Raw genomic sequence first — 22,728 nt, forward strand, 5'->3', positions numbered from 1 at the left:
AGCGTCTTAAAGAGACAGCGTCCATGTCGCACATATCACATGTTAACATAGTTTCAAGAATACTAAAACTAATGAAGTGTATTTACGAGAAGAATTTAAGAGGCAGAGATTAAGAAACAGAAAAAGAACTTAAGAACGCCGAATAATATGGTTCCCATGGTAACTATAGTTTCCGATAAACTACCATCGTTACTGTTACAATAAAACTGTGGTATCTTGGCATACTGACATTAAATTATTACAATCACACATTTTTTGAAGGAGATACCATATTAAAGATGGGTTTACCATAGTATCTTTAACTGTAGTATGGTACTTTGGTTTGTATGCAGCTTAATTTTTTTTTTTTTTTTAAGTAAATCTAAAAATCAAATCTCAAAACATTTTCATATTTTCTGAAGTTTAGACTAAAAAAAAAAACTCTAAAAAATGCTGGGTTAAATACAACCCAGTGCATTTTTTAGAGTGTGAGCTTTTATAAGATTGCAAGACACTGACTCATTACACTGAAATAATGTTTTTTTTTTAAATCATAAGAAAAAGTACTGATAGGCTAATCCAAAAGGTTCTTTTATGTAAACCATACCCGTGTTATTTCAGAAAATCACGCTATAATTTCAAGTGATTTAGGGCCCTCCATCGCACAGCGCGATGAATCACGGACCCAAGGGACCTGAAGCCTGAAATAGGGCTTCATTCATATTTTCTGAAGTTTAGACTAAAAAAAAAACTTTTAATATGAAAAGCTGGCCTATATTGACTGCCACAGTCACGATGGTGATGTATTTGTGAAATATTCATAATGTCTCTATTATAAAATGTTCATTTATTGAAAGCAGAATTATACATAAGTTGATATAAAATTCGGGGAATGCGGGAAAGAAATCAAATATTCAGGATTGGGAGGTTTCATCCTAAATTATGTGGCTATAGCCCTGGTTGATCTGAGAGCTACTTTATGATTTTTTTAAATGTATTAACTATATTTAAGGATAAAATAGTGGGGGCAGAGGGTTAAGAGAGAGCAAGAACGCAGAAATGTAGCGCAAATAGAATATATAAAGAAAAGTCCTGCATGACAAAATTAAAATAAAAATAAAAAAAATTATAAAAAATGACAGCAAATGTGAAAATAGCAATGATAATGACACAAGCATAAAAGAAAACACCACTGCAGTCCTTATTAAAATGATCACAAAGCAAAAGCACTATATTAGTTTCTACTTTTTCTGACAATTTGGATGAAACCAGTGTTCCACATACAGCTCATTTTATTGCTGTACATTTAATTACAGTTCATGACTGATGTCAACCTCCATTTCATATTGAGATCACAATTTTGGTCAGGTGTGAATTACTCCTTCACTCACACATGCATACTCAACGTATTGTAAACATGCACTCAGTAATTCAAGTAGCCTACAGTCTCTCAGGTCCATATTCTGTACGCTCTCTTTTATATCCCAATCAACACGCAAACACATTCTGTCTCCCTCTCTCTCAGTGAGTGTAGAGCGAGGCAGTGAACACAATGTCTCTGCGTACGGCCAGCGAGGCTCTTTCCATCTTGCTGCCCAGGACAGAGTCACCCACAATGCGCGCAGCCTGTCTCACTTCCTTCAGGACCTCGTCCAGCCTCTGGATACAGCGTACGATCGTCCCCTCCTGCACATCCGTCAGCTGGGCAATCTCAGCAAACGGCTACCAAACACAAAAACATACCAGCATTATTGGGAGCTATGGAGAAATATGATTGTCTCTCTCCAAATAGGAATATAGGTTATCAGTTCATTTTGATCAGACATTAATATCACTACATTACAAGAATATAAATATTTGTGTAAAGTGTTAGTATTAGCTAGAGAAGCTACATTTAATATATATATATATATCAAATGTATACACACACACAGATAGATAGCTAGATAGATAGACATATATTTGAATGAATCAAAGTTTCATAATTAGGTCTTCCTTAAAGGATAAATCAATTTGTCTCTTTGATATTATTATATAAAAAATATAATATCACTTGAACTAAATGAGCACCAAATTAAGGCCACTGTGACGGTTGGATGATTTGTTTTAAGGTCAGTGCTCACCATGCCTCTTGCCCAGCAGTACACAACCTCAGTCAGGCCGAACTTGAACTGGGCCACAAAGTCTTCAGCAGTCTGAGCTATCCCACAATCCATCTGCAGCTCACCAATACGCTGTGCCACACTGAGTACTTGATTGATGCCCTATGAAAGCAAGAGAATGGGAGAAAAATGATTTATACTTATATATCATACATATAAATTCTAAGTATACATTATAAAAAGCTTGGGGTCAGTAATTTTTAAAAAGAAATTAATACTTTTGTTCAGCATGAGCACATTTAATGGATCAAAAGTGACAGTAAAGACATATCTAATGTTACGAAAGCATTCTATTTCAAATAAATGCTGTTTTTTTAGCTTTCCACTCATCAGAAAATCCTGGAAAAAAAATGTAACCCGGTTTCCACAAACATATGATGAATTAATAATAATCAGAAATGTTTCTTGAGCAACAAATCAGCATATTAGAATGATTTCTGAAGGATCGTGTGACACTAGCCCCTTTCACACAGTAATACCAGTAAATTGCAATAAAATTACCAGAACGACTTTACCGGTAAATACAAAAATGCACTGTTCACACGGGCAATGACATTCCGCCTTTTTACCGGTAAAGCACCATTCACAAATCCGTTTTAAAATACCGGTAAATTCTGTGACATCATTAACCAGAAATGACCTCTAAACGGCTGCGCCTCCCGGTGTTGTGTTTCTAAACATGGAGAGGAAAACATGGTTAGAGCTTTTGTTGATGTTTTCATTTTTGTGTCAAACGTTCACATTCATGCAGCTGCTTTTGGCCCAGAGACATCGTATTAGACGACTTCAGACATTTCGTTGACTTGCGTCATCTGCGTCAGAATGTTATGATTGGCTCAGAGTAGACGTCTTAAGTCAGCGCGTTCTGAACTCGTACGTGCTCATACGGTAATCATGTGCTGCTTTCACACAGAGTGCATCACCGGTAATTTACTGGTAATGTTACAAATTCTCATACCGGTAAATTGCTGGAACAAATTTACCGGTATTTTTTGAAAAGGTCCTATTCACACACGATCTCTTAACAGTAATTTACCATTAAAGACTGTATGTGTGAAAGGGGCTACTGAACACTGGATTAATGATGCTGAAAATTCAGCTTTGCATCACAGGAATAAATTTCATTTTTAAATATATTCAAATAGAAAACAGTTATTTTAAATTGTAATAATATTTCACAATATTAAATTTTTTACCATATTTTTGATCAAATAAATGCAGCCTTCTTTCAAATACATTAGCAAAATCTTACTGACCCTATATATATATATATATATATACACACACACACACACACACACACCCACACACAAGCATACATACAGAGCTACGGAAAATTTAAGAAACCACTTGAAAATTCTCAGTTTCTCTGGATTTATGATTTGTAGTTACGTGTCTGAATAAAACATAATTTTTGTTTTATTCTGTAAACTACTGATAACATTTCTTCTAAAATTTTTAATAAAAATGTTTTTTTTGACAATTGGTGAAAATAACAAAAAAGATGCCATGTCTTCAGACATGATTTTATTCATTTTTAGACAACACAATACCAATGTTTTAACTTCAGAAGAGTTAAGAAATCTATATTTGGTGGAATAACCCTGATTTTCAATCACAACAAATGAAAACATTTGTTATTTTGACCAAAAAACTCTTAATTTTTTTCCATAGCTGTATTTTCACTGTATAATATCTTAATTATTTACTCAGCATTTAATGTTTTATCTTCAATTAGAGTTGTTATATGTGACAAATAGTGATTAATTCAATTGAGTGTAAGTGGCATCTTGTGTAATTAATTTAATTGGCAGGCCTAAACATATAGTTTTATACATTAGTCATATAGTGAGATCTCTAGTCTAAGTACAGCACTGCGTCAGTTTCTTTTGTCCTGCGCACTACTCTCTTCTCCATCTGCTGTCTAAGTGCTTACACAACTAGAGCAAGGCAGGCAATGTAGTCATGCAGTCAATCCTGCAGCTACATTACCTGTACAACCTCACCTCGCAGCGTTTGAACAGCAAGGACTTTTTCACATTGGCCTACGAGCCTCTGTGAACTATATAAACTCTTGTGTGCTTCTCAGTCTAGTGTCATGACTTATTCACGGTCCCTTTAAAGCAATTCCATGTTTCTGGGCCATTCGACAACACACACCGACATGTTCGCGTGCGACTGCATCCTTTGCTAAAGGCATAAAGCAAAGCATCCAGGCTGCATCCACTACATTCTTAAGCACATCTCTTGGGTGTATGAGCTCAGAGAGCCGTATAAATTCACATCCATCCATAACCATGACGACAAGAGTATCTCTTGCTTTATATTCTAATGGCTGTGGGCTCGAAAAAAATGCTTGATGCTTTTCAGATGGGTATAATGTATTAGCATGTATAATTCATAGGATTTCCGCAGCTTTTAATCTCCGGCATCAACAAGTATGGGATGCTGGGAATCGCAAGTATTTCCAGGTTTTCCTTGGCGGCGGGAATGCGGTTGTGAGAATGTGGCGAGCACTGCTTTACCTCCTGTAGCGTGTTGGTGATGTGCGGGTCTATCTGGGTGTTTTGTGTGAAGATGAGGCAGGACAGCAGGGCGGCGCTCTCCTCAGGGGCGAGAGGACTCAGTGTGTTCTCAAACAGGAGTTCAGTGAGTAGCAGCTCATGACTGCTGATCTGACACGCCACACGACCCTTCAGCTGAACCGCCCCAGTGCTGTCCACATACTGCAGCGCTTCCAGCACCTGCCAATATAGCACTATACTGTTAGCACTGACTTTGCTTAAAACATTTGCAAACATTTATTGGTGATTTTTAACACCAGGTGAACAAAGAATGGTAAAAAATGTTAATGATTGATGCACAAAATATCAGCAACTGTATCAGTATTGGCCAATATTAACATTTCAAATGATTAATTCTGGTCTGATTAAGATTATTGGAAGCAGATACTTTTTGGTCTTCTTTTTCCATAATTAGAGCAGTTTACACTTTTCTGTCCCAGGTTTCTAAGGCACTACACTGTTATCTATTTTTTTCTATTGTGCATGCAATAATGGTTTAATGTCAAATTTCACTTGAAACTTAAAGGAGTTGTTCACCCAAAAATGAAAATTTGCATCAAAGATGTAGATGAATTTGTTTCTTTATCTGAACAGATTTGGAGAAATGTAGCATTATATCACTTGCTCATCAATGGGTCCTCTGCAGTGAATGGGTGCCGTCAGAATGAGAGTCCAAACAACTGATAAAAACATCACAATAATCCACAAGTAATCCACACCACTCCAGTCCATCAGTTAACGTCTTGTGAAATGAAATGCTGTGTTTGTAAGAAACAAATGCATCATTAAGATGTTTTAAACGTCGCTTCTGGTCAAAATATGAGCCTATAATCCATAATAATACTTCCACAAGTGAAAAAGTCCATCTGTTGTTCTCTCACATCAAAATCCACTGACACATTTGACTTTATTTTAGTCCGTTTTTAAGTTAAAATGTTGGATTTGTTTCTTACAAATACGCAGCTTTTCACTTCACAAGATGTTAACTGATGGACTGGAGTGGTGTGGATTACTTGTGGATTATTGTGATGTTTTTATCAGTTGTTTGGACTCTCATTCTGACGGCACCCATTCACTGCAGAGGACCCATTGGTGAGCAAGTGATGTAATGCTACATTTCTCCAAATCTGTTCAGATGAAGAAACAAGCACATTTACATCTTTGATGACCTGTGTGTGTGTCTACATGTTTATATACAAAACTCTTGTTGTTCGTGACTGCATATCAAAGAACATATTACTGTGCTACTGTCTATATCATGGATATTCACCAGAATGAGTAGATGGACTGACCTTGATTCTCTGATGGTACTCAGGCAGCAGTGTCAATGACTGATCAGACACCAGGAACAGAAGCTTGTCAAGCTCTTCCTGTACACTCATCCTCTCCTGCACACGTGCAAACTGAGCAAGATATTCACACACAGAGAGAGAATATGGAAATGACAGTGAGAGAGAGCGAGTTTATCACTCTACTCCATCAGCGCACTGCAGAAGGTGAAGGCTGGAAGTGATTACTGAGAGCTAATGAGACACATCCTTATTCCTCCCTGCCACTGTCACACTCAATAAATCAGAGTCTGTGCACTTGGAAGAGTTACTGTACCAAATTACTAAATATGGATGAGAAAATACAGCAGAAGATACATTTAGATTAGAAATATTTTTTTTCCCTTTTGTCTGCACAGTGGATTTGGACATGACCTAAAACAGCAGGAAAAACACAACCAATCAAACGTTTGGGGTCGGCAAAGAAGTCTCTTACTTACTCTACAGTAAAAACAGTAATATTGTGAAATATTATTACAATTTAAATAAGCTGTTTTCTGTTTGACAGGGTATCTGCAGGCTTTATGAAGGTAAATTTAAGACTTTCAGAACCAAGTAAAGAAACTTTAAGGAATAAATTGAATGGAACACAATATGTCAATACGGGCTCTATGTAAATGTAAATGTCTTGTATTAGCAGTGCTTCAAAGTATAAAAATACAACAAACTTTTACTGTACCTTCTGCTCACACTGACAAAAAGTGATGCTCTTCATGTATTTTTGTCTTGTTTTCCAGTGCAAATGTCTAAAGATTCTTAAATCAAGATACATTTACTTGAAAAGCAAAATTACATAAAATAAAAAGTCTTGTTTTGTGAGAAATTGATCCAAATGAAGTAAGTTTATGATTACAACAAGAACAAATATCTGGCAAAAGGCTCAGAAAAATCTGTTTAATTCAAAGGGGAAACATGTCGAAAATGTTTTTTTATGGTTTGCTGCTTAATATTTTGGTGGAAATGTGATTCACTTTTTTCAGGTTTTTATTTATTTGATTAATAGAAAGTTCAAAAGAACAGCATTTATCTAAAATATAAATCTTTTGTAACATTATAAATGTCACTTTTGATCCATTTAATGCATACTTGCTGAATAAATGTATTAATTTCTTTCAACAATCGTACGGACCCCAGACTTTTGAACGGTAGTGTATGAATGTGACACATGAGTATAACACACAGACCTGTTCAGTGAAGGTGGGTGAGTGGATACAGTGGAAGTCTTTCAGACAGTCCTGTAACACTCGGTGCCTCATCACTCCCTCCACCACATCCACACCCTTCAGGTGCAGGTCATTCACAGGGTCCAGGGTCGTAATACCATTTGGATTGGCCTCAGCCAATCGCAGGAGCTCCTGAGTTGCTGTAGAAATAGCCTGACCTGGTGGATCAAGTCTAGGAAGGGAAGTTTATTTATTATCACTGCCACAGTTCAACAAATGCAAATTCACTCACAGCTTAGATGAGCACATACAGACCTGAAGCGTGGCTGCTGTCTTTTATTATAGTTGTCGATGATTCTCTCTGGAATGACCTTGAGGGTTTTGGTTGTGATGGCAGAGATGTCCTGCAACTTCAGTTTCTGCACCGTGTGACTGCAGGGTCCTACACACACACACAGTCACACTGTAAATGACACTTTAACAACAAAAGAAGCTATAAAAGTAGTTGTGACGTTCATGACGTCACTCTCCTACCTTGGTGATTTACGGTGTGGGCAGGCAAGGTTTTTGGGTGGATGCGATGCTGTGTGTGTATGTGTATGTGTTTGCTCACCCTCTGGAATAAACAGTGTAGTGCTGTAGATGGGATGGAAGGCTTTATTAGACAGATCATCACTCGCCGCCTCCTCGTTACCCTTCTCACAGATAATGAGAGCGGTGAACGTGCGATTTACTGCATCGTTGGACACCTGTGGGAGGAGATGAGAGGAAAGAGAGAGAGAGAGGAAAACAAATAGAGGAGATTGAGGTAAGCTGTGCAACTTTCTTCTTAAATTGTCCTCTGGGAAATACACTACTGTTCAAAAGTTTGAAAGAAAGTAATACTTTTAATAAGCAAGGATGCATTAAATCGATCAAAAGGGACAGTAAAGACACTTATAATGTTACAAAATTTTTATCTCAAATAAATTCAGTGCGTTTGAACTTTATATTTATCAGAGAATCCTGAAAAAATGTATCATGGTTTCCAGAAAAATATTAATCAGCACAACTGTTTTCAACATTGATAATAATCAGAAATGTTTCTTGAGCAGCAAAACACCATATTAGAAATGATTTCTGAAGGATCATGTGACACTGAAGACTGGAGTAATGATGCTGAAAATTCAGCTTTGATCACAGGAATAAACAGCATTTTAACATATATTAAAATGTAAAATATATTAATATATTTAAAATGCATTAAAATATTGTAATAATATTTTACAATATTACTGTTTTTAATCACATAAATGCAGCTTTGTTGAACATAACGCACTTCTTTCAAAAACATAAAAAATCGTTAAAAAAAATACTAATTATATTTCAGATTGTTGGCTATACACTCAAATTAGAAGAAAACATCTATATATAGCCATTGAAATATGACTTTCAATTTTTTTTCTTTAAAAAAAAAAACTTATCTTTTATCTTTAAATAAAAAAAATATCTTACCCCACTTTCCCAAATGGATGCATGATATTGTCATTGGTCATTGCTGCAGATGTGTGTTCATGGTTAGAGAAGGAGAAGTTGACAGTAAAATGTGTTCATTATTCAGGCACACACCTGTAGAATGACTGCCAGGGCGTTGTGATGCTGGCCGTTGTTCACTATTACCACCCTCCCCACAGACAGAGCTTTCAGTCCATTCATTGACTCCAGTACAGCTCGCTGCCACACACACACACACACACACACACACACATAGAGCGTGATTATTTTAAATATAGAATACAATTTATATATGTACTGCATGTTTGTATGTATGTATATACTGTACATGTATGCATTTTAAATATTATATAGAAATAATAATTGGTCTGGTGGTTTTGAAAGCACTTGATGGCTCAGATTTTTCTTAAATTAATAAATTAACTAATAAAAAAAACAAAAAAACAAATCAAAAATATTGTTTTAAAATAAACAAGCTAAATATTATCATCACCTGTTATAATAACAACAAATAACTGTAAATTCTAAGAATTTAAATCATATCAGTGTTATTTTAGTATCACTGAAATACAACCATTTTTCATAACATTTTTAATGAGTTTTTATTTTTATATTTTCGTTTATTATATTTGTTTATTTCATATATTTCATTTTTTGTAGTACGTTCTGTGAATTTTAAAATATGTGTATATGGCTTTTAGTTTGAGTTATTTTATTACATCAAATTGAACAAAACGAAAATGAGAAATGTTGCCTTAGCAACTAGTTGTTAAATTGTTACGTACATTTTTTTGAAGTAACAATTTTTTTATGGTTTTAGTTTTAGTTCACTATAATAGCCCTGAATGAAATTTAAATCAAGATAATTCTTTTTTTTAAAAATTCAATTAATGCAATTCTGTCATTTAATCCGAACCCAACTGTCCAAGGTTTTTCTTAGCTGGTTTACAAATGCATGTAATCGGCCAAATGCTGTGATAGTTATTTTATTACATCAAATTGAACAAAACGAAAATAAGAAATGTTGCCTTAGCAACTAGTTGTTAAATTGTTGCGTACATTTTTTTGAAGTAACAATTTTTTTATGGTTTTAGTTTTAGTTCACTATAATAGCCCTGAATGAAATTTAAATCAAGATAATTCTTTTTTTTTTAAATTCAATTAATGCAATTCTGTCATTTAATCAGAACCCAACTGTCCAAGGTTTTTCTTAGCTGGTTTACAAATGCATGTAATCGGCCAAATGCTGTGAATCCAGTGTTTGAGCTCTGTGATAGCGTACACTGTGCTCATATAAATGTGTGTGTTTGTGTGCGTGCACCTGCAGGGTCTCTGTGGTGATGCACAGCTCTGTGATGGTGTGGTAATATGACACTAAATCAGATAACTGCCCCTCTGTGTCCAGCGGAGGGAGAGATGAGAGTGTGTTTCTCAGCTCACTTATTCTCTTCTTTCTGAGGATCTGCCTCTGCAAAACTCACTGCCCTGAAGCTAGGGTGTTGCGATAGCAAACATGTCAGAGTATCTTGAACATGTTACTGAGCTGTTTTTTTACTGATCCAATTCAAATGATATTCTGGTCTCTCAAAATTAATCACTTGCCTCTTCAATATAAGTCTATGGAATTTATTTGCCTAATTTATTATCTTCCAGGTGAAAAACAAAGCAAAAAAATTAAGCTAAACCTAATATTACATTATTATTAGGAAGTGAAATTGAGCTAAAATAAAATATAAATATTAGATGCAATAGTTAAACAAACAAAAAAGTTAAACAAAGTTTAGGTTGAAGTACTAGAATTTCTAAAACTAAAACTGAAATGAATTAAAACCATGTAGAAATGTATATATTTAGAAAAAACTAAAACAAAAGGCAATAAAAATGAAAAAAAAAATTACTAAAACTTAAATTAAAAGGGAAAATAAAAGCTATTCAAAATATTAATTAATAAATAATATAATAGTATATAAAAAACTAATATTTTACAATAAGGTTCCATTTGTTATCTATACTTAATACATTAACTAACATTATCTAACAATGAGCAATACATTTGTTACAGTATTTATTAATCTTTGTTAATGTTAGTTAATTTAAAAAAAGCTGTTCATTGTTAGTCCATTTTAGCTCAGGTCCACTAAAAACATTAATAGATACAACTTTTCATTATAATAATGTATTAGTAAATGTTGGAATCAAATATGCTTTAGAAGTATTTTTTATTGTTAGTTTATGTTAACTAATGTGGCTAACTAATGTTAACAAATGGAACCTTGTTGTAAAGTGTTACCTGAATACACTAAAATAACACTGGCTCCAAACCTTAAGTCCAAAAAACACTACAAATCGGCTTTCATGTTTATGCTGGTATGTGTAATGTGGAGACTAGCAAAATGACAGCAGCACTAGTGAATGCTGGTGAGTTCTGTGCTGGAATGGCAGTGAATCAGGGACAGGGGTTAATTGACTGAATAGCTGTGATGTTAAACACTGAGAGGTTAAAACAGCTCTGGCACGCTGGACACTCTAATGAAGAGGAGCTCATTCACCCACACTCCATCCACAAGAGGAGGACAGAGGTGCACTCACAGGCTGCATGACTCTAAAAAAAGACCAGCGACACTTGTATTTGGCTCTAGCATGAACAATCAGGCAGTGATTTACAAAGACGAGATGGGATATCTGTTCTCAGATCATAGTAAAGCCTGGATTAGGAGGAGATTGCTGCAGTAATGGCCGTAAATTGGAGGACTTTACCAGCTACGAACAAAATAACTTTCCGATCATGCACCAGCGGAGAGAGCTGTAGGTGTTTAACACAGACTGACCAGCATCATGGCGTGGAGGTCTCCCATATCATGAACTCCCGCCTTACAGAGGATGATAACAGTCCCTGTAGCATCCAAACCTCTTCTGCCCGCACGGCCCGCCATCTGAATGTACTCACCTACACACACACATAGTTTAGCATCAGTTGTGTAATCTTTTAAACAAAAACATTTTATACATTTACATTTAATCTCACTTCGAAAGTGTCACACACTCACACACAAAGATTAATTGCATCCAAAATAAAAGTTTTTGTTTACATAATATATGTGTGTGTACTGTGTATATTTATTATGCATATATAAATACACACACATACAGTATATATTTTGAAAATATTTACATGTATATATTTACATTCAGATAATTTATATTATATATAAATATATTTAAAACATAAACATAAATATATACATGCATGTGTGTGTATTTATATATGCATAATAAATATACACAGTACACACACATATATATTATGTAAACAAAAACTTTTATTTTAGATGCGATTAATCGCGAATTATTATTATAGTAAAATATACTTTGCTTAAAGAAAAATAAGCAGTTTTTTTACCATTTGAGGCCATTAAGATTTTGAAACGCTATTTCAATGACAATTAAGAATCCAATTATCTGTGAATCTTTTTTGTTTTAGATTAAAGTAATCATATAATTGATCATATATCATATAATTTAATACAACAAATACTACCATGACAGTATCATTTAAAAGTTTGGAGCCAGTATGCATTAAATTGATTAAAGTGCCAGTAAATACATTTCTAATGTTACAAAATATTTATATTTCAAATAAATGCTGTTCTTTTGAACTTTCTGTTCATCAGCGAATCCTGAAAATATTTAACACGGTTTGCACAAAAATATTAAGCAGCGCAACTGTTTTCAGCATTGAGAGTATTAAGAAATGCTTATTGAGCAAAAAGAAAAAAGTCATCACCAGAAAAATTACTTTTTAAAATACATTAAAATAGAAAACAACTGTAAGAATATTTCACAATATTAGTGTTCTTACTGTATTTTGATCAAATAAAAAAAAAAACTAAGAATTTTACAGAACTTTTAAATGGTAGTATGTACTTAGAATTATCTTTCACAATTAAATAATATATATTTTTTAATTACAGTAATAAGAATGGTATTTTTTTTACATTGCAGTAGGTTACTGAGAGGTAGTTTAATTGTGTTTAATTGTCATAAAATTACTTGGAAAATGTTTCTAAAATGGGCATCAATTTCTTAAAATTGTCATTCAAGTAAAATGTATAATTGTCTTAAAATTAAAAATAACAATTTAAAAATTTTCTATATTTTGATTTTGGGGGTGAAACATGACCCAGGCACATTTTTTATATGTATTGTCACATCTACCCAAATGTTTTATGAATATCTATGTTGCATATTGGCAATATGCAAAATGTCTTTGACGCAATGGCTAAAACAGGGCCATCTACACTCAAATCTGTGCTAACTGTGCGCTATACTCTCTCCCTCTTCCCTTTTTTCATACACACTATTATTAGAAGAAAAATAGATTTGAGCAAACTCAAGCATCTCTCTCTCTCTCACACAAACACACACACATCAAAGGCCTCCTGCTGTCTCACTGCAGTCCGGTCACATGTGCACAAACATCTGCACTACTCCAGCATAATTAATCTGCTCATTCATTAGAGACGGCTAATGCATCAAACACCTGGCCATCAGTGGCGTCTGTCTGCCTGTAGCGTCTCCGCCAACAAGTATCTGACAGCTTCTTATAATGTCCATTTGTATGATAATTTGTATAATAATTGTAAACAGTTATCATTTTAAATGAGAATACATGCAACAGGCGTGCATAAGAGCTGCAAGTCAGGATATGTTTGGACAAAACAGGCATTTTGTTGTTTGTGATGTAAGACAGCAAAGGAGCTGTGTTTTTACCGGGCAGCAGGTTTCTGAAGCCTGTGCCGTCATGTTTGCGGATGCTGTCGAACACGACGGTTCTGGCAGGCATGTTCACACCCATGGCAAACGTCTCTGTAGCAAACAGCACCTGAAAGAGAAAAGTCACCAACTATTTTGCTTTTCTCTAATCAAATACAGCGATAAATTGAGCTTTTCTCTATTCAAATAAAGCTTGTATAAAACAAGTCCATAAAACAAACCTTTACTAAACCTCTGGAGAAGAGCATCTCAATAATCTCCTTCAGGATTGGCAGGATGCCGCTGTGGTGAACACCAATCCCTCTCTTCAGCAAATCACGCATCAACAGGATCTGTGGTGACAAAATTCATTTTTCTGTGGATTTTTCAAATACATTTTCAAATATATTCACATAGAAAACAGTCATTTCACAATATTACTGATTTGACTGTATTTTTGGTCAAATAAACACAGCCTTGGTGAGCATAAGAGACTTCTGGTAACACTTTACTTGAAGCTGTTATGTATGATGCATTATAAAGGTATTCATAATGTACAATGCAATGCATTATATCTGTAACAAAAGTTAAAATGCATTATAATATTTGCAGATCCCTTGTTACATCTGAAATTGGTCATTTATCAAGTGTTTAATGCATTGTACATTCTAAATATGTAACTATGAATCGATAGGTGTTATACTGTATTATAATTATTATTCATAGAATCATAAGATGCATTACAAGGCATAATTAATGCATTACAAATATTTTTATAATGCATTATATGTGACCCTGGACCACAAAAGCAGTCTTAAGTCGCTGGGGTATATTTGTAGCAATAGCCAAAAAAACATTGTATGGTCAAAATAGTTGATTTTTCTGTTATGCCAAAAATCATTGGGATATTAAGTAAAGATCATGTTCCATGAAGACATTTTGTAAACTTTGTACTGTAAATATATTAAAACTAAATTTTTTATTAGTAATTATGCATTGCTAAGAACTTGGACAACTTTAAAGACGATTTTCTCAATATTTTGATTTTTTTGCACCCTCAGATTCCAGATTTTCAAATAGTTGTATCTCAGTCAAATATTGTCCTATCATAACCAATATTATAATACATTGATGATGTAACCATACATCAATGGAAAGCTTATTTATTTAGCTTTCAGATGATGTATAAATCTCAATTTCGAAAAATTGACCCTCATGACTGGTTTTGTGGTCCAGGGTTACATATAGAAAGGCTTTAAGTAAAGTGTTACCAGACTTCTTTCAAAAATATCTTATCGACCCCAAACCTAAATAGTAGTGAATTCTTTGAATTTGTCTTTCAAAAAATTAAATAATACATCTTCTTTTATTGCATTACAGTAGTAAATAGTGGGGTTTTTACAGCAGGTTACTGAGTTTAACTGTCAGTAACATACTGTAATGTAAAAAAAAAAACATTATTTACTACTGTGATGCATAAAAGATTATGTATTATTTTGTATAATTTTGAAAGAAAGAAAGTATACACTTAATAAGTTAAGACAGTGCAAAACATCTTAATGTTCCTAAAATAGGCTTCAAGTAAAATGTAATTTATTACTTTTTCTTTTGTTTGATTTCAGGGTGGAACATGACCCAGACATACATTTTCTAAATATATATATATATTATTTTAAATAAGTGTTGATTTAATTTCAGCATTTCTGCTTGTTATCATTAAATTGAGTTATGTATAATTTATCAGCATTATATTGGGTATAAGCCACCTTGTTTTTCCAGATATCTGAATTAGCCAATGAAAACTCTTGTTCTACTGCTACACTGGACCCAAATCTCATGTACCTGTGGCAACTGCCGATCGCCTCCTCTCAGTCTGGTCAGGCTCTTCTGCAGGAAGGAGTAGATCTCGCTCTTCTCTATGGAGTTGGTGAGGTCCAGAGAGGTCAAAGAGCGGGCGTTTTCATCACAGCGTGTCCGGGAGAAGGTGAACGCCACCACTGGAGTCTGCTGCCTCTGAGACAGATAGCTCAGCAGCGTCTGCCACACGGCTCGATCCTAACAGAGAACGGGGAGGATGAAGGAAACACCGTAAAAAAACACTGTAGTTGCAGGAAATAGAGATAATTTGTTTAAAAGGAAATGACGAGAGCTTCAGACACTGACTTGACTGGCTGTTGTGTTGTGCTGTGACACGTTCTTTGTGCCGAAAGACTGTGCATGTTTACTAGTGCGTTCCTTCTTGGCTTCCACTGCGGCATAGTAGCTGAAAAACAAAACACTTGTTTCAATTTAAATTAATTTACACAAGCCTTTTGCTATACTTGTGTAAAACTTTGTTTGAAGTCCATCTATAATGTTAGTCTAAATATGTTATTCAAAGATTTTTTCTTTTTTTAGGTGAAAAGTCATCATATAGATTTATACACCATATTCAACCCTCTTTCTGACCGTTATTTACTAAATAAACCCATCTGAGTTCAAATGTTATCTTAATTGCAGCAGATATAGTCCATTTACAATGTAGAAAACAATCAAGCAACCAGACGGACACTGCAAACACATTATAATATTAAATGATTTATTATTATTTTTCATCCACATTCCAAGTTTACTCTCTCTATTTTAATTTTACGCTCTCTTTATTTATTTTCTATTTCAAATAAATGCTGTTCTTTTGAAATTTCTATTTATCAAAGTATCATGAAAACAAAAATGTATCACGGTTTCCCCAAAATATGAAGCAGCACAACTGTTTTCAACATTGATAATAATCAGAAATGTTACTTGATCAGTAAATCAGCATATTATACTGATTTCTGAAGGATCATGTGACACTGAAGACTGGAGTAATGATGCTGAAAATTCAGCTTTGACATCACAGGAATAAATTACATTTCAACACACATTCAAATAGAAAACAGGTATTTTAAATTATAATAATATTCCACAATATTACTTTTTATTGAATTTTTGATCAAATAAATGCAGCCTTGTTCAGCATAAGAGACTTCAATGAATCTTCAATAATTCTTGTTTTGAAATGCAATCTTGTTTCGTGACTTAACGCACCCTTTAGTGAGGAAGTTTCCAGAGGGGTCGAGCAACAGGAAGAGCTCTTTCTGAGTCTTGGTGCTGTTGCCGGTATAGAGATAGTGCTCTAGAGGAACAGGCCTCTTAATTGTGCTGATCACATAGATGGGCCGCTTCTTGATACGCCTGAGGACGGAGAAAGCACAGTAAAACTGTGTGAGCCACACGATCTACATAGAGCAGGATAAAATGGCTTTGATAATACACACACCCGATCCATTCACTGAACTCCACTGCGTTTGGCACTGTGGCACTCAGTAGGATGATGCTAACATGCTCTGGCAACATGATAAGCACTTCCTCCCACACCACTCCCCTCTGACAAACAACAAAATCATATGAGATCTGAATACAATAAAGACAAAAGCATAACTGAAATAGATTTTTGAACTGAATTCATCACCTCTGCATCATTGATATAGTGAACCTCATCAAAAATGACCCATTCCAGATCTCGAATGACCTCGGACCCATTATAGAGCATAGATCTGTTAGGAGGAAGACATACTGATTTACAAAAAAATCATGCACGGGACTAACTATGAATTGTAAGTAACTGACATGAAGGCCTGCTATTGGATAATCACCTCAAGATCTCAGTGGTCATGATGAGACACGAGGCTTCAGGGCTCAGTTGGACATCTCCAGTCAACAGTCCCACGTCACCGAATGTGGCCTTGAAGTCCCGGAACTTCTGATTGGACAAGGCCTTGATGGGGGATGTGTAAATGGTCCTGTCAGGAGGAACAGTGATATTGGTATGAGCCATTCATCTAATGTTACAGTAAGACAAGATATGTTTACTTATTTAGCACATTTCATACACAATGGGAATTAAAAGTGCTTTATTTACAAGTACTTTAACGTGGTTTAAAAAAAAAAAAAAATCTGCTAAGAATTTTTTTTTTTTAAATACCTACTATTTAAAAGTTTGTAGGTATGATTTGAATTTTTTTTAAATTCCGCAAGCATGTATTTTATTTTATTTTTAAAGTGACAGCAACGCAGTTATTTTTGTATCACTGATATACTATTATATTTTTTGTTGCTAGTTTGAATTTAATATACAGTGGGTACGGAAAGTATTCAGACCCCCTTAAATTTTTCACTCTTTGTTTACTTTTTGTTTTCATTTTAATTTTAGTTAAAGTTTTAGTAATTTGCCGTTTTTTTTTTGTTTAAAATGTTTTCATATAGCTTTTATTAATTTGTATTAGTAGTTGTAGTTACTTTAATACTTCAAGATAAACTAAAGTCAAACTATGAGAAATGCTACCTGGGCAACTAGCTGAAATAAAATAATTAAATAATAAATCATTTTTGTTTTAGTTTGGTTAACCTTTTTTTTCTTTCTCCAAGTAACAATTTTTTTATGGTTTAATTTTAGTTTAACTATAAAAAAAAAAACCTGCAGTAAGACATTAATAATGTTAAATAAATGTTCTTTTCACGGTTTCCACAAAAATATTAAGCAGCACAACTTCATCATTGATAATAATAAGAAATGTTTCTTGAGCAGCAAATCAGCATATCAGAATGATTTCTGAAGGATCATGTGACACTGAAGACTGGAGTAATGCTGCTGAAAATTCAGCTTTGATCACAGGAATAAATTACATTTGAAAATATATTCAAATAGAAATCAGTTCTTTTGAATTGTAATAATATTTCACAATATTACAGTTTTTACTGTATTTTTGATCAAATAAATGCGTAAAAGACTTCCGTTAACCAATCCCAACTGATCCCAATCTTTTGAACGGTAGTGTATTAAAAAGTAAAGACCTGGTCATGTGTTTCTGGGAAAGTGCAATTGCGTATTCAGCCACCACGGTCTTGCCGGCTGAGGTGTGAGCCGCGACAAAGACGGAGTCATGAGCTTCGAGTCGGAGAATAGCCTGCTTCTGAAACACGTCCAGCTCGAAGGGATACTGAGACGGGGCAGGAATAAAGAAAAAAAACAAACAACCTTTTATTATAGCAAACTCACAAAAACCATGTGCATAACAGCAGCTTCACTATTAAACCTTGTAAAATGATGAACAAATATTGAGTTCTGACCTTGAAGGCTGGATCAGGTATACGCTTGTAGAAGTCGTCACAGGGTGAGCTGATGTCCACAGGAACGGCCCATTTTTTATTGTCTCCCTTGTCTTCTTGCTGAGGTTTCTTCTTTTGCTCAGTCAGACTTACTGTGTTCGCTGAAGGCTGAGAAGGAGAGTTGCCTGAATCCTGAAGAGTACATGTGTTTAAGAAGAACATATTTTGAAAACGTCAAAACAAACACAGAAATGTCGGGTATTCAAATGCATAAGAATACACACTTTAATGCCCAGGTCCTCCAGGCTGTTAGTTCTGGGAAGTTTAACGGTCTCCTCTTTTTGGGAGACTCCCTCTTTCTCCTCTGGCAGAGCGTCGATGCCATCACCAAAGGTCGACAGTAGTGACAACAGGTTCAACTCACTCTTCGTGGTTTTGGCTTCTAAAGGCATTAAAGAGACAGCCCACTCAAAAATGAAAAATCTGTCATCATTTACTCACCCTCATGTCGCTCCAAACCTGTATGATTTTCTTTCTTCAGCAGAACATAAAATACATTATTTAGAAAAGTCTCAGTGTGTTTTTTGTCCATAAGTCAATGGGCACCAACATTCTTTAAAATATCTTCTTATGTGTTCTGCTGAAGAAAGTAAGTCATACATGTTTGGAATGACATGAGGGTGAGAAAACTATGACAGATTTTTTTTATTTTTGGATAATAATGCACAACCTAAAGAGGGATGATGACAAGTTATACATCCAGAGAGCAATACTGAAATCAGACCTTTGTCACTGAAGTCCATACCAGCCTTCAGCCCAGGAGGAACCATCAACAAATCTAAGTCAAGAAACAAACTGTCACGGTTTCTTTTTCTCTCCCACACACTCACAAATGATTGTTAACTGACAAAACGAAACAGACCACTAACCTTCCTCAAAGTCAATGTCTTCTTCCAGCTCTGACTTTTTCTTAATCTGCTCTAACGTCAGTTCTTCCATTCCACCTGTACGAGGACAGAAGAGTTTAAAAACTGGATCATTTTAAAATACAATTATGAGAAGTTGATCTAAATATGAACTACTGAACCTGGCAGAAATGGATAGTTTGTGTTACTCCCTCTCAGACTCTCTGACGGAGGTCCAGGCTGTCTTTGTAATGAGAGAGAATTTTTGGCAGACAATCCTGTGTCCTCTAATAACACCTGACATAAAGAAAAAACAATTACTGTGGAAAAAACAATTACATTACATTATAAAGAACATTTACTGTGGTTTCCTTGCACACATTAAAAAAAGGAATTTTAATTTAAAGATGAAGAGCATCATTTAGGCAACACATTTTCTGCAGAAACTGAACCCAAAAAATAATGATTGTTTCCAAAGTAAGTAAACATTTATTTATATAGCACCTTTCAAAACAAAGTTACAAAGTGCTTTACAATAAAAAGATCAGTACAGTAACAAAATACAAAAAATACCATCAAAATTAAGAAAAAGCCATACGATAAAAATGAGTCTTAAGAAGAAACTTAAAAGAGGATACAGTAGGAGCCTGCCTAATATCCCCAGGCAGGGCGTTCCATAGCTTAGGCGCACGGATAGCAAAAGCGTTGTCACCTTTAGTAACAAGTCAAGATTTTGGAACCATTAATAGGGAGGGTCAGAGGATCTCAAGCAGCGATCAGGCTCATAAGGAATTAATAAATCACAAATATAGGCAGGACCCTGACCCTTCAAGGCTTTAAAAACAAGCAACAAAATCTTAAAATCAATTCTAAAACTCACAGGCAACCAGTGAAGAGCAGCAAGAATCGGTGTAATGTGGTCACTTTTCTTAGTACGTGTTAAAAGCCTAGCAGCAGCATTTTAAATCAGCTGCAATCTTTGGAGATTTCTCTTGCTAATACCAGAATAAAGTGCATTACAATAATCAAGTCTGGAAGAAATAAAAGCATGAATGACCTTTTCCAAATCTGCCAAAGAAAGGAATGACTTTATCTTCGTTAGTTGCCTCAGTTGTGCAAAACAAGACTGCACCACTTTAGTCACCTGAACATCAAAGGACAGTTCTGAGTCAAAAACTACACCTAAGCTGCGAGCCTCTTTTCGAACATTATTAGATAAGGCACCCAGACTAGAGATTATTCATACTAGCACTACTGGGGATGCATGGGGTAATTATAAGCACTTCTGACTTGGAGTCATTCAACTGCAAAAAAGTTTTCGACATCTAATTTTTGATTTCGATGAAGCATGACATAATATGGGATGTATCAATAATACCAGGCTTTACCGGGACATACAATTGCGCATCATCTGCATAGCAGTGGAACTCAACGTCATAACTGTGCATAATTTGACCCAGGGGTAACATGTAGATAGTAAACAGAAGGGGACCCAAAATAGATCCCTGAGGGACCCCACAAAATAAAGGAGCACAAAAAGAGGAGGCATCGCCAAGCACTACGGAAAAAGACCTATTCGACAAATAAGAAATAAACCAATCCAGAGCTACATCTCTGATACCAACATAAGTTTTTCATTTTTGTTTCCAAAACAGCTTTCCATTGGCTGGGCAAAATGATAGTCTGACTCAAACTCAATCATTGGTCGAGTGGGAAGATGACATGTTGAGACAGTCCAATAAACTAAGCAATTTTTTTTATGAATCACAATTTTTACATTCTTCTGGAAATCAACCTATCTAGTGTTATTTTAGTCTCACTTGTATGCTATTATTGTGTTTATTAACGTTTTAAATTACCTTTTATTTTTATATTTTCAGTTTCCATTTTAATTTCAGTGTAGTTTAATTTGTGCTTTTGTAATTTTATTAGTTTTTGTTTGTATTTAAATATTTATATTTCATAATTTTTTTTATTTCAGTTTCAGTAATTGCAACTATTTCAACTTCTTATTTCAGTTAGTTGCCAAGGCAGTATTTTAAATTTTTAATATTTTCTATTATATTTTTATATTTTTTAATTTTAATTTCATTTTGAGGGGTCATATGATGCGATTTCAAGTTTTCCTTTCTCTTTGGAGTGTTACAAGCTGATTGTGCATAGATAAGATCCCTGAAGTTGCAAAGACTTAAGTCTCAAAACCAAAGAGATATTCTTTATCAGTTACGACTCTGCCCCGCCCCCCTAAAACGGCTCATTCTAACACGTCCCCACATATCTACCTCACTATGTGGAAATATTAGCATAATGCTGCCCAAATGTTCAACTGCAAAAAAGTTTTCGACATCTAATTTTTGATTTCGATGAAGCATGACATAATATGGGATGTATCAATAATACCAGGCTTTACCGGGACATACAATTGCGCATCATCTGCATAGCAGTGGAACTCAACGTCATAACTGTGCATAATTTGACCCAGGGGTAACATGTAGATAGTAAACAGAAGGGGACCCAAAATAGATCCCTGAGGGACCCCACAAAATAAAGGAGCACAAAAAGAGGAGGCATCGCCAAGCACTACGGAAAAAGACCTATTCGACAAATAAGAAATAAACCAATCCAGAGCTACATCTCTGATACCAACATAAGTTTTTCATTTTTGTTTCCAAAACAGCTTTCCATTGGCTGGGCAAAATGATAGTCTGACTCAAACTCAATCATTGGTCGAGTGGGAAGATGACATGTTGAGACAGTCCAATAAACTAAGCAATTTTTTTTATGAATCACAATTTTTACATTCTTCTGGAAATCAACCTATCTAGTGTTATTTTAGTCTCACTTGTATGCTATTATTGTGTTTATTAACGTTTTAAATTACCTTTTATTTTTATATTTTCAGTTTCCATTTTAATTTCAGTGTAGTTTAATTTGTGCTTTTGTAATTTTATTAGTTTTTGTTTGTATTTAAATATTTATATTTCATAATTTTTTTTATTTCAGTTTCAGTAATTGCAACTATTTCAACTTCTTATTTCAGTTAGTTGCCAAGGCAGTATTTTAAATTTTTAATATTTTCTATTATATTTTTATATTTTTTAATTTTAATTTCATTTTGAGGGGTCATATGATGCGATTTCAAGTTTTCCTTTCTCTTTGGAGTGTTACAAGCTGATTGTGCATAGATAAGATCCCTGAAGTTGCAAAGACTTAAGTCTCAAAACCAAAGAGATATTCTTTATCAGTTACGA

General features: G+C 34.5%; 1 protein-coding gene across 1 annotated transcript in view; it reads right to left on the reverse strand.

Moving 5' to 3' along the window:
• Positions 1-752: 752 nt before the first annotated feature.
• Positions 753-22,728, reverse strand: part of skic2 (SKI2 subunit of superkiller complex) — a 23,870-nt gene continuing 1,894 nt past the window's right edge. Inside the window, exons 5-28 of the mRNA XM_016286077.1 lie at positions 19,660-19,774; positions 19,502-19,576; positions 19,357-19,410; positions 18,857-19,014; positions 18,594-18,764; positions 18,318-18,463; positions 17,120-17,266; positions 16,936-17,020; positions 16,744-16,850; positions 16,512-16,658; positions 15,606-15,705; positions 15,285-15,497; positions 13,685-13,795; positions 13,461-13,572; positions 11,519-11,637; positions 10,012-10,152; positions 8,805-8,909; positions 7,810-7,945; positions 7,512-7,638; positions 7,218-7,428; positions 5,998-6,108; positions 4,667-4,885; positions 2,103-2,243; positions 753-1,701 (exon numbers count right to left, since the gene is read on the reverse strand). Of these exons, the coding sequence (XP_016141563.1) occupies positions 1,501-1,701; positions 2,103-2,243; positions 4,667-4,885; positions 5,998-6,108; positions 7,218-7,428; positions 7,512-7,638; positions 7,810-7,945; positions 8,805-8,909; positions 10,012-10,152; positions 11,519-11,637; positions 13,461-13,572; positions 13,685-13,795; positions 15,285-15,497; positions 15,606-15,705; positions 16,512-16,658; positions 16,744-16,850; positions 16,936-17,020; positions 17,120-17,266; positions 18,318-18,463; positions 18,594-18,764; positions 18,857-19,014; positions 19,357-19,410; positions 19,502-19,576; positions 19,660-19,774 (3,252 nt within the window). The 3' untranslated portion in view covers positions 753-1,500. The remainder of the gene's footprint in view (positions 1,702-2,102; positions 2,244-4,666; positions 4,886-5,997; positions 6,109-7,217; positions 7,429-7,511; positions 7,639-7,809; positions 7,946-8,804; positions 8,910-10,011; positions 10,153-11,518; positions 11,638-13,460; positions 13,573-13,684; positions 13,796-15,284; positions 15,498-15,605; positions 15,706-16,511; positions 16,659-16,743; positions 16,851-16,935; positions 17,021-17,119; positions 17,267-18,317; positions 18,464-18,593; positions 18,765-18,856; positions 19,015-19,356; positions 19,411-19,501; positions 19,577-19,659; positions 19,775-22,728) is intronic.

This window comes from Sinocyclocheilus grahami, unplaced genomic scaffold, assembly GCF_001515645.1.
Source record: "Sinocyclocheilus grahami isolate Dianchi unplaced genomic scaffold, SAMN03320097.WGS_v1.1 scaffold205.1, whole genome shotgun sequence".
Taxonomy (NCBI): domain Eukaryota; kingdom Metazoa; phylum Chordata; class Actinopteri; order Cypriniformes; family Cyprinidae; genus Sinocyclocheilus; species Sinocyclocheilus grahami.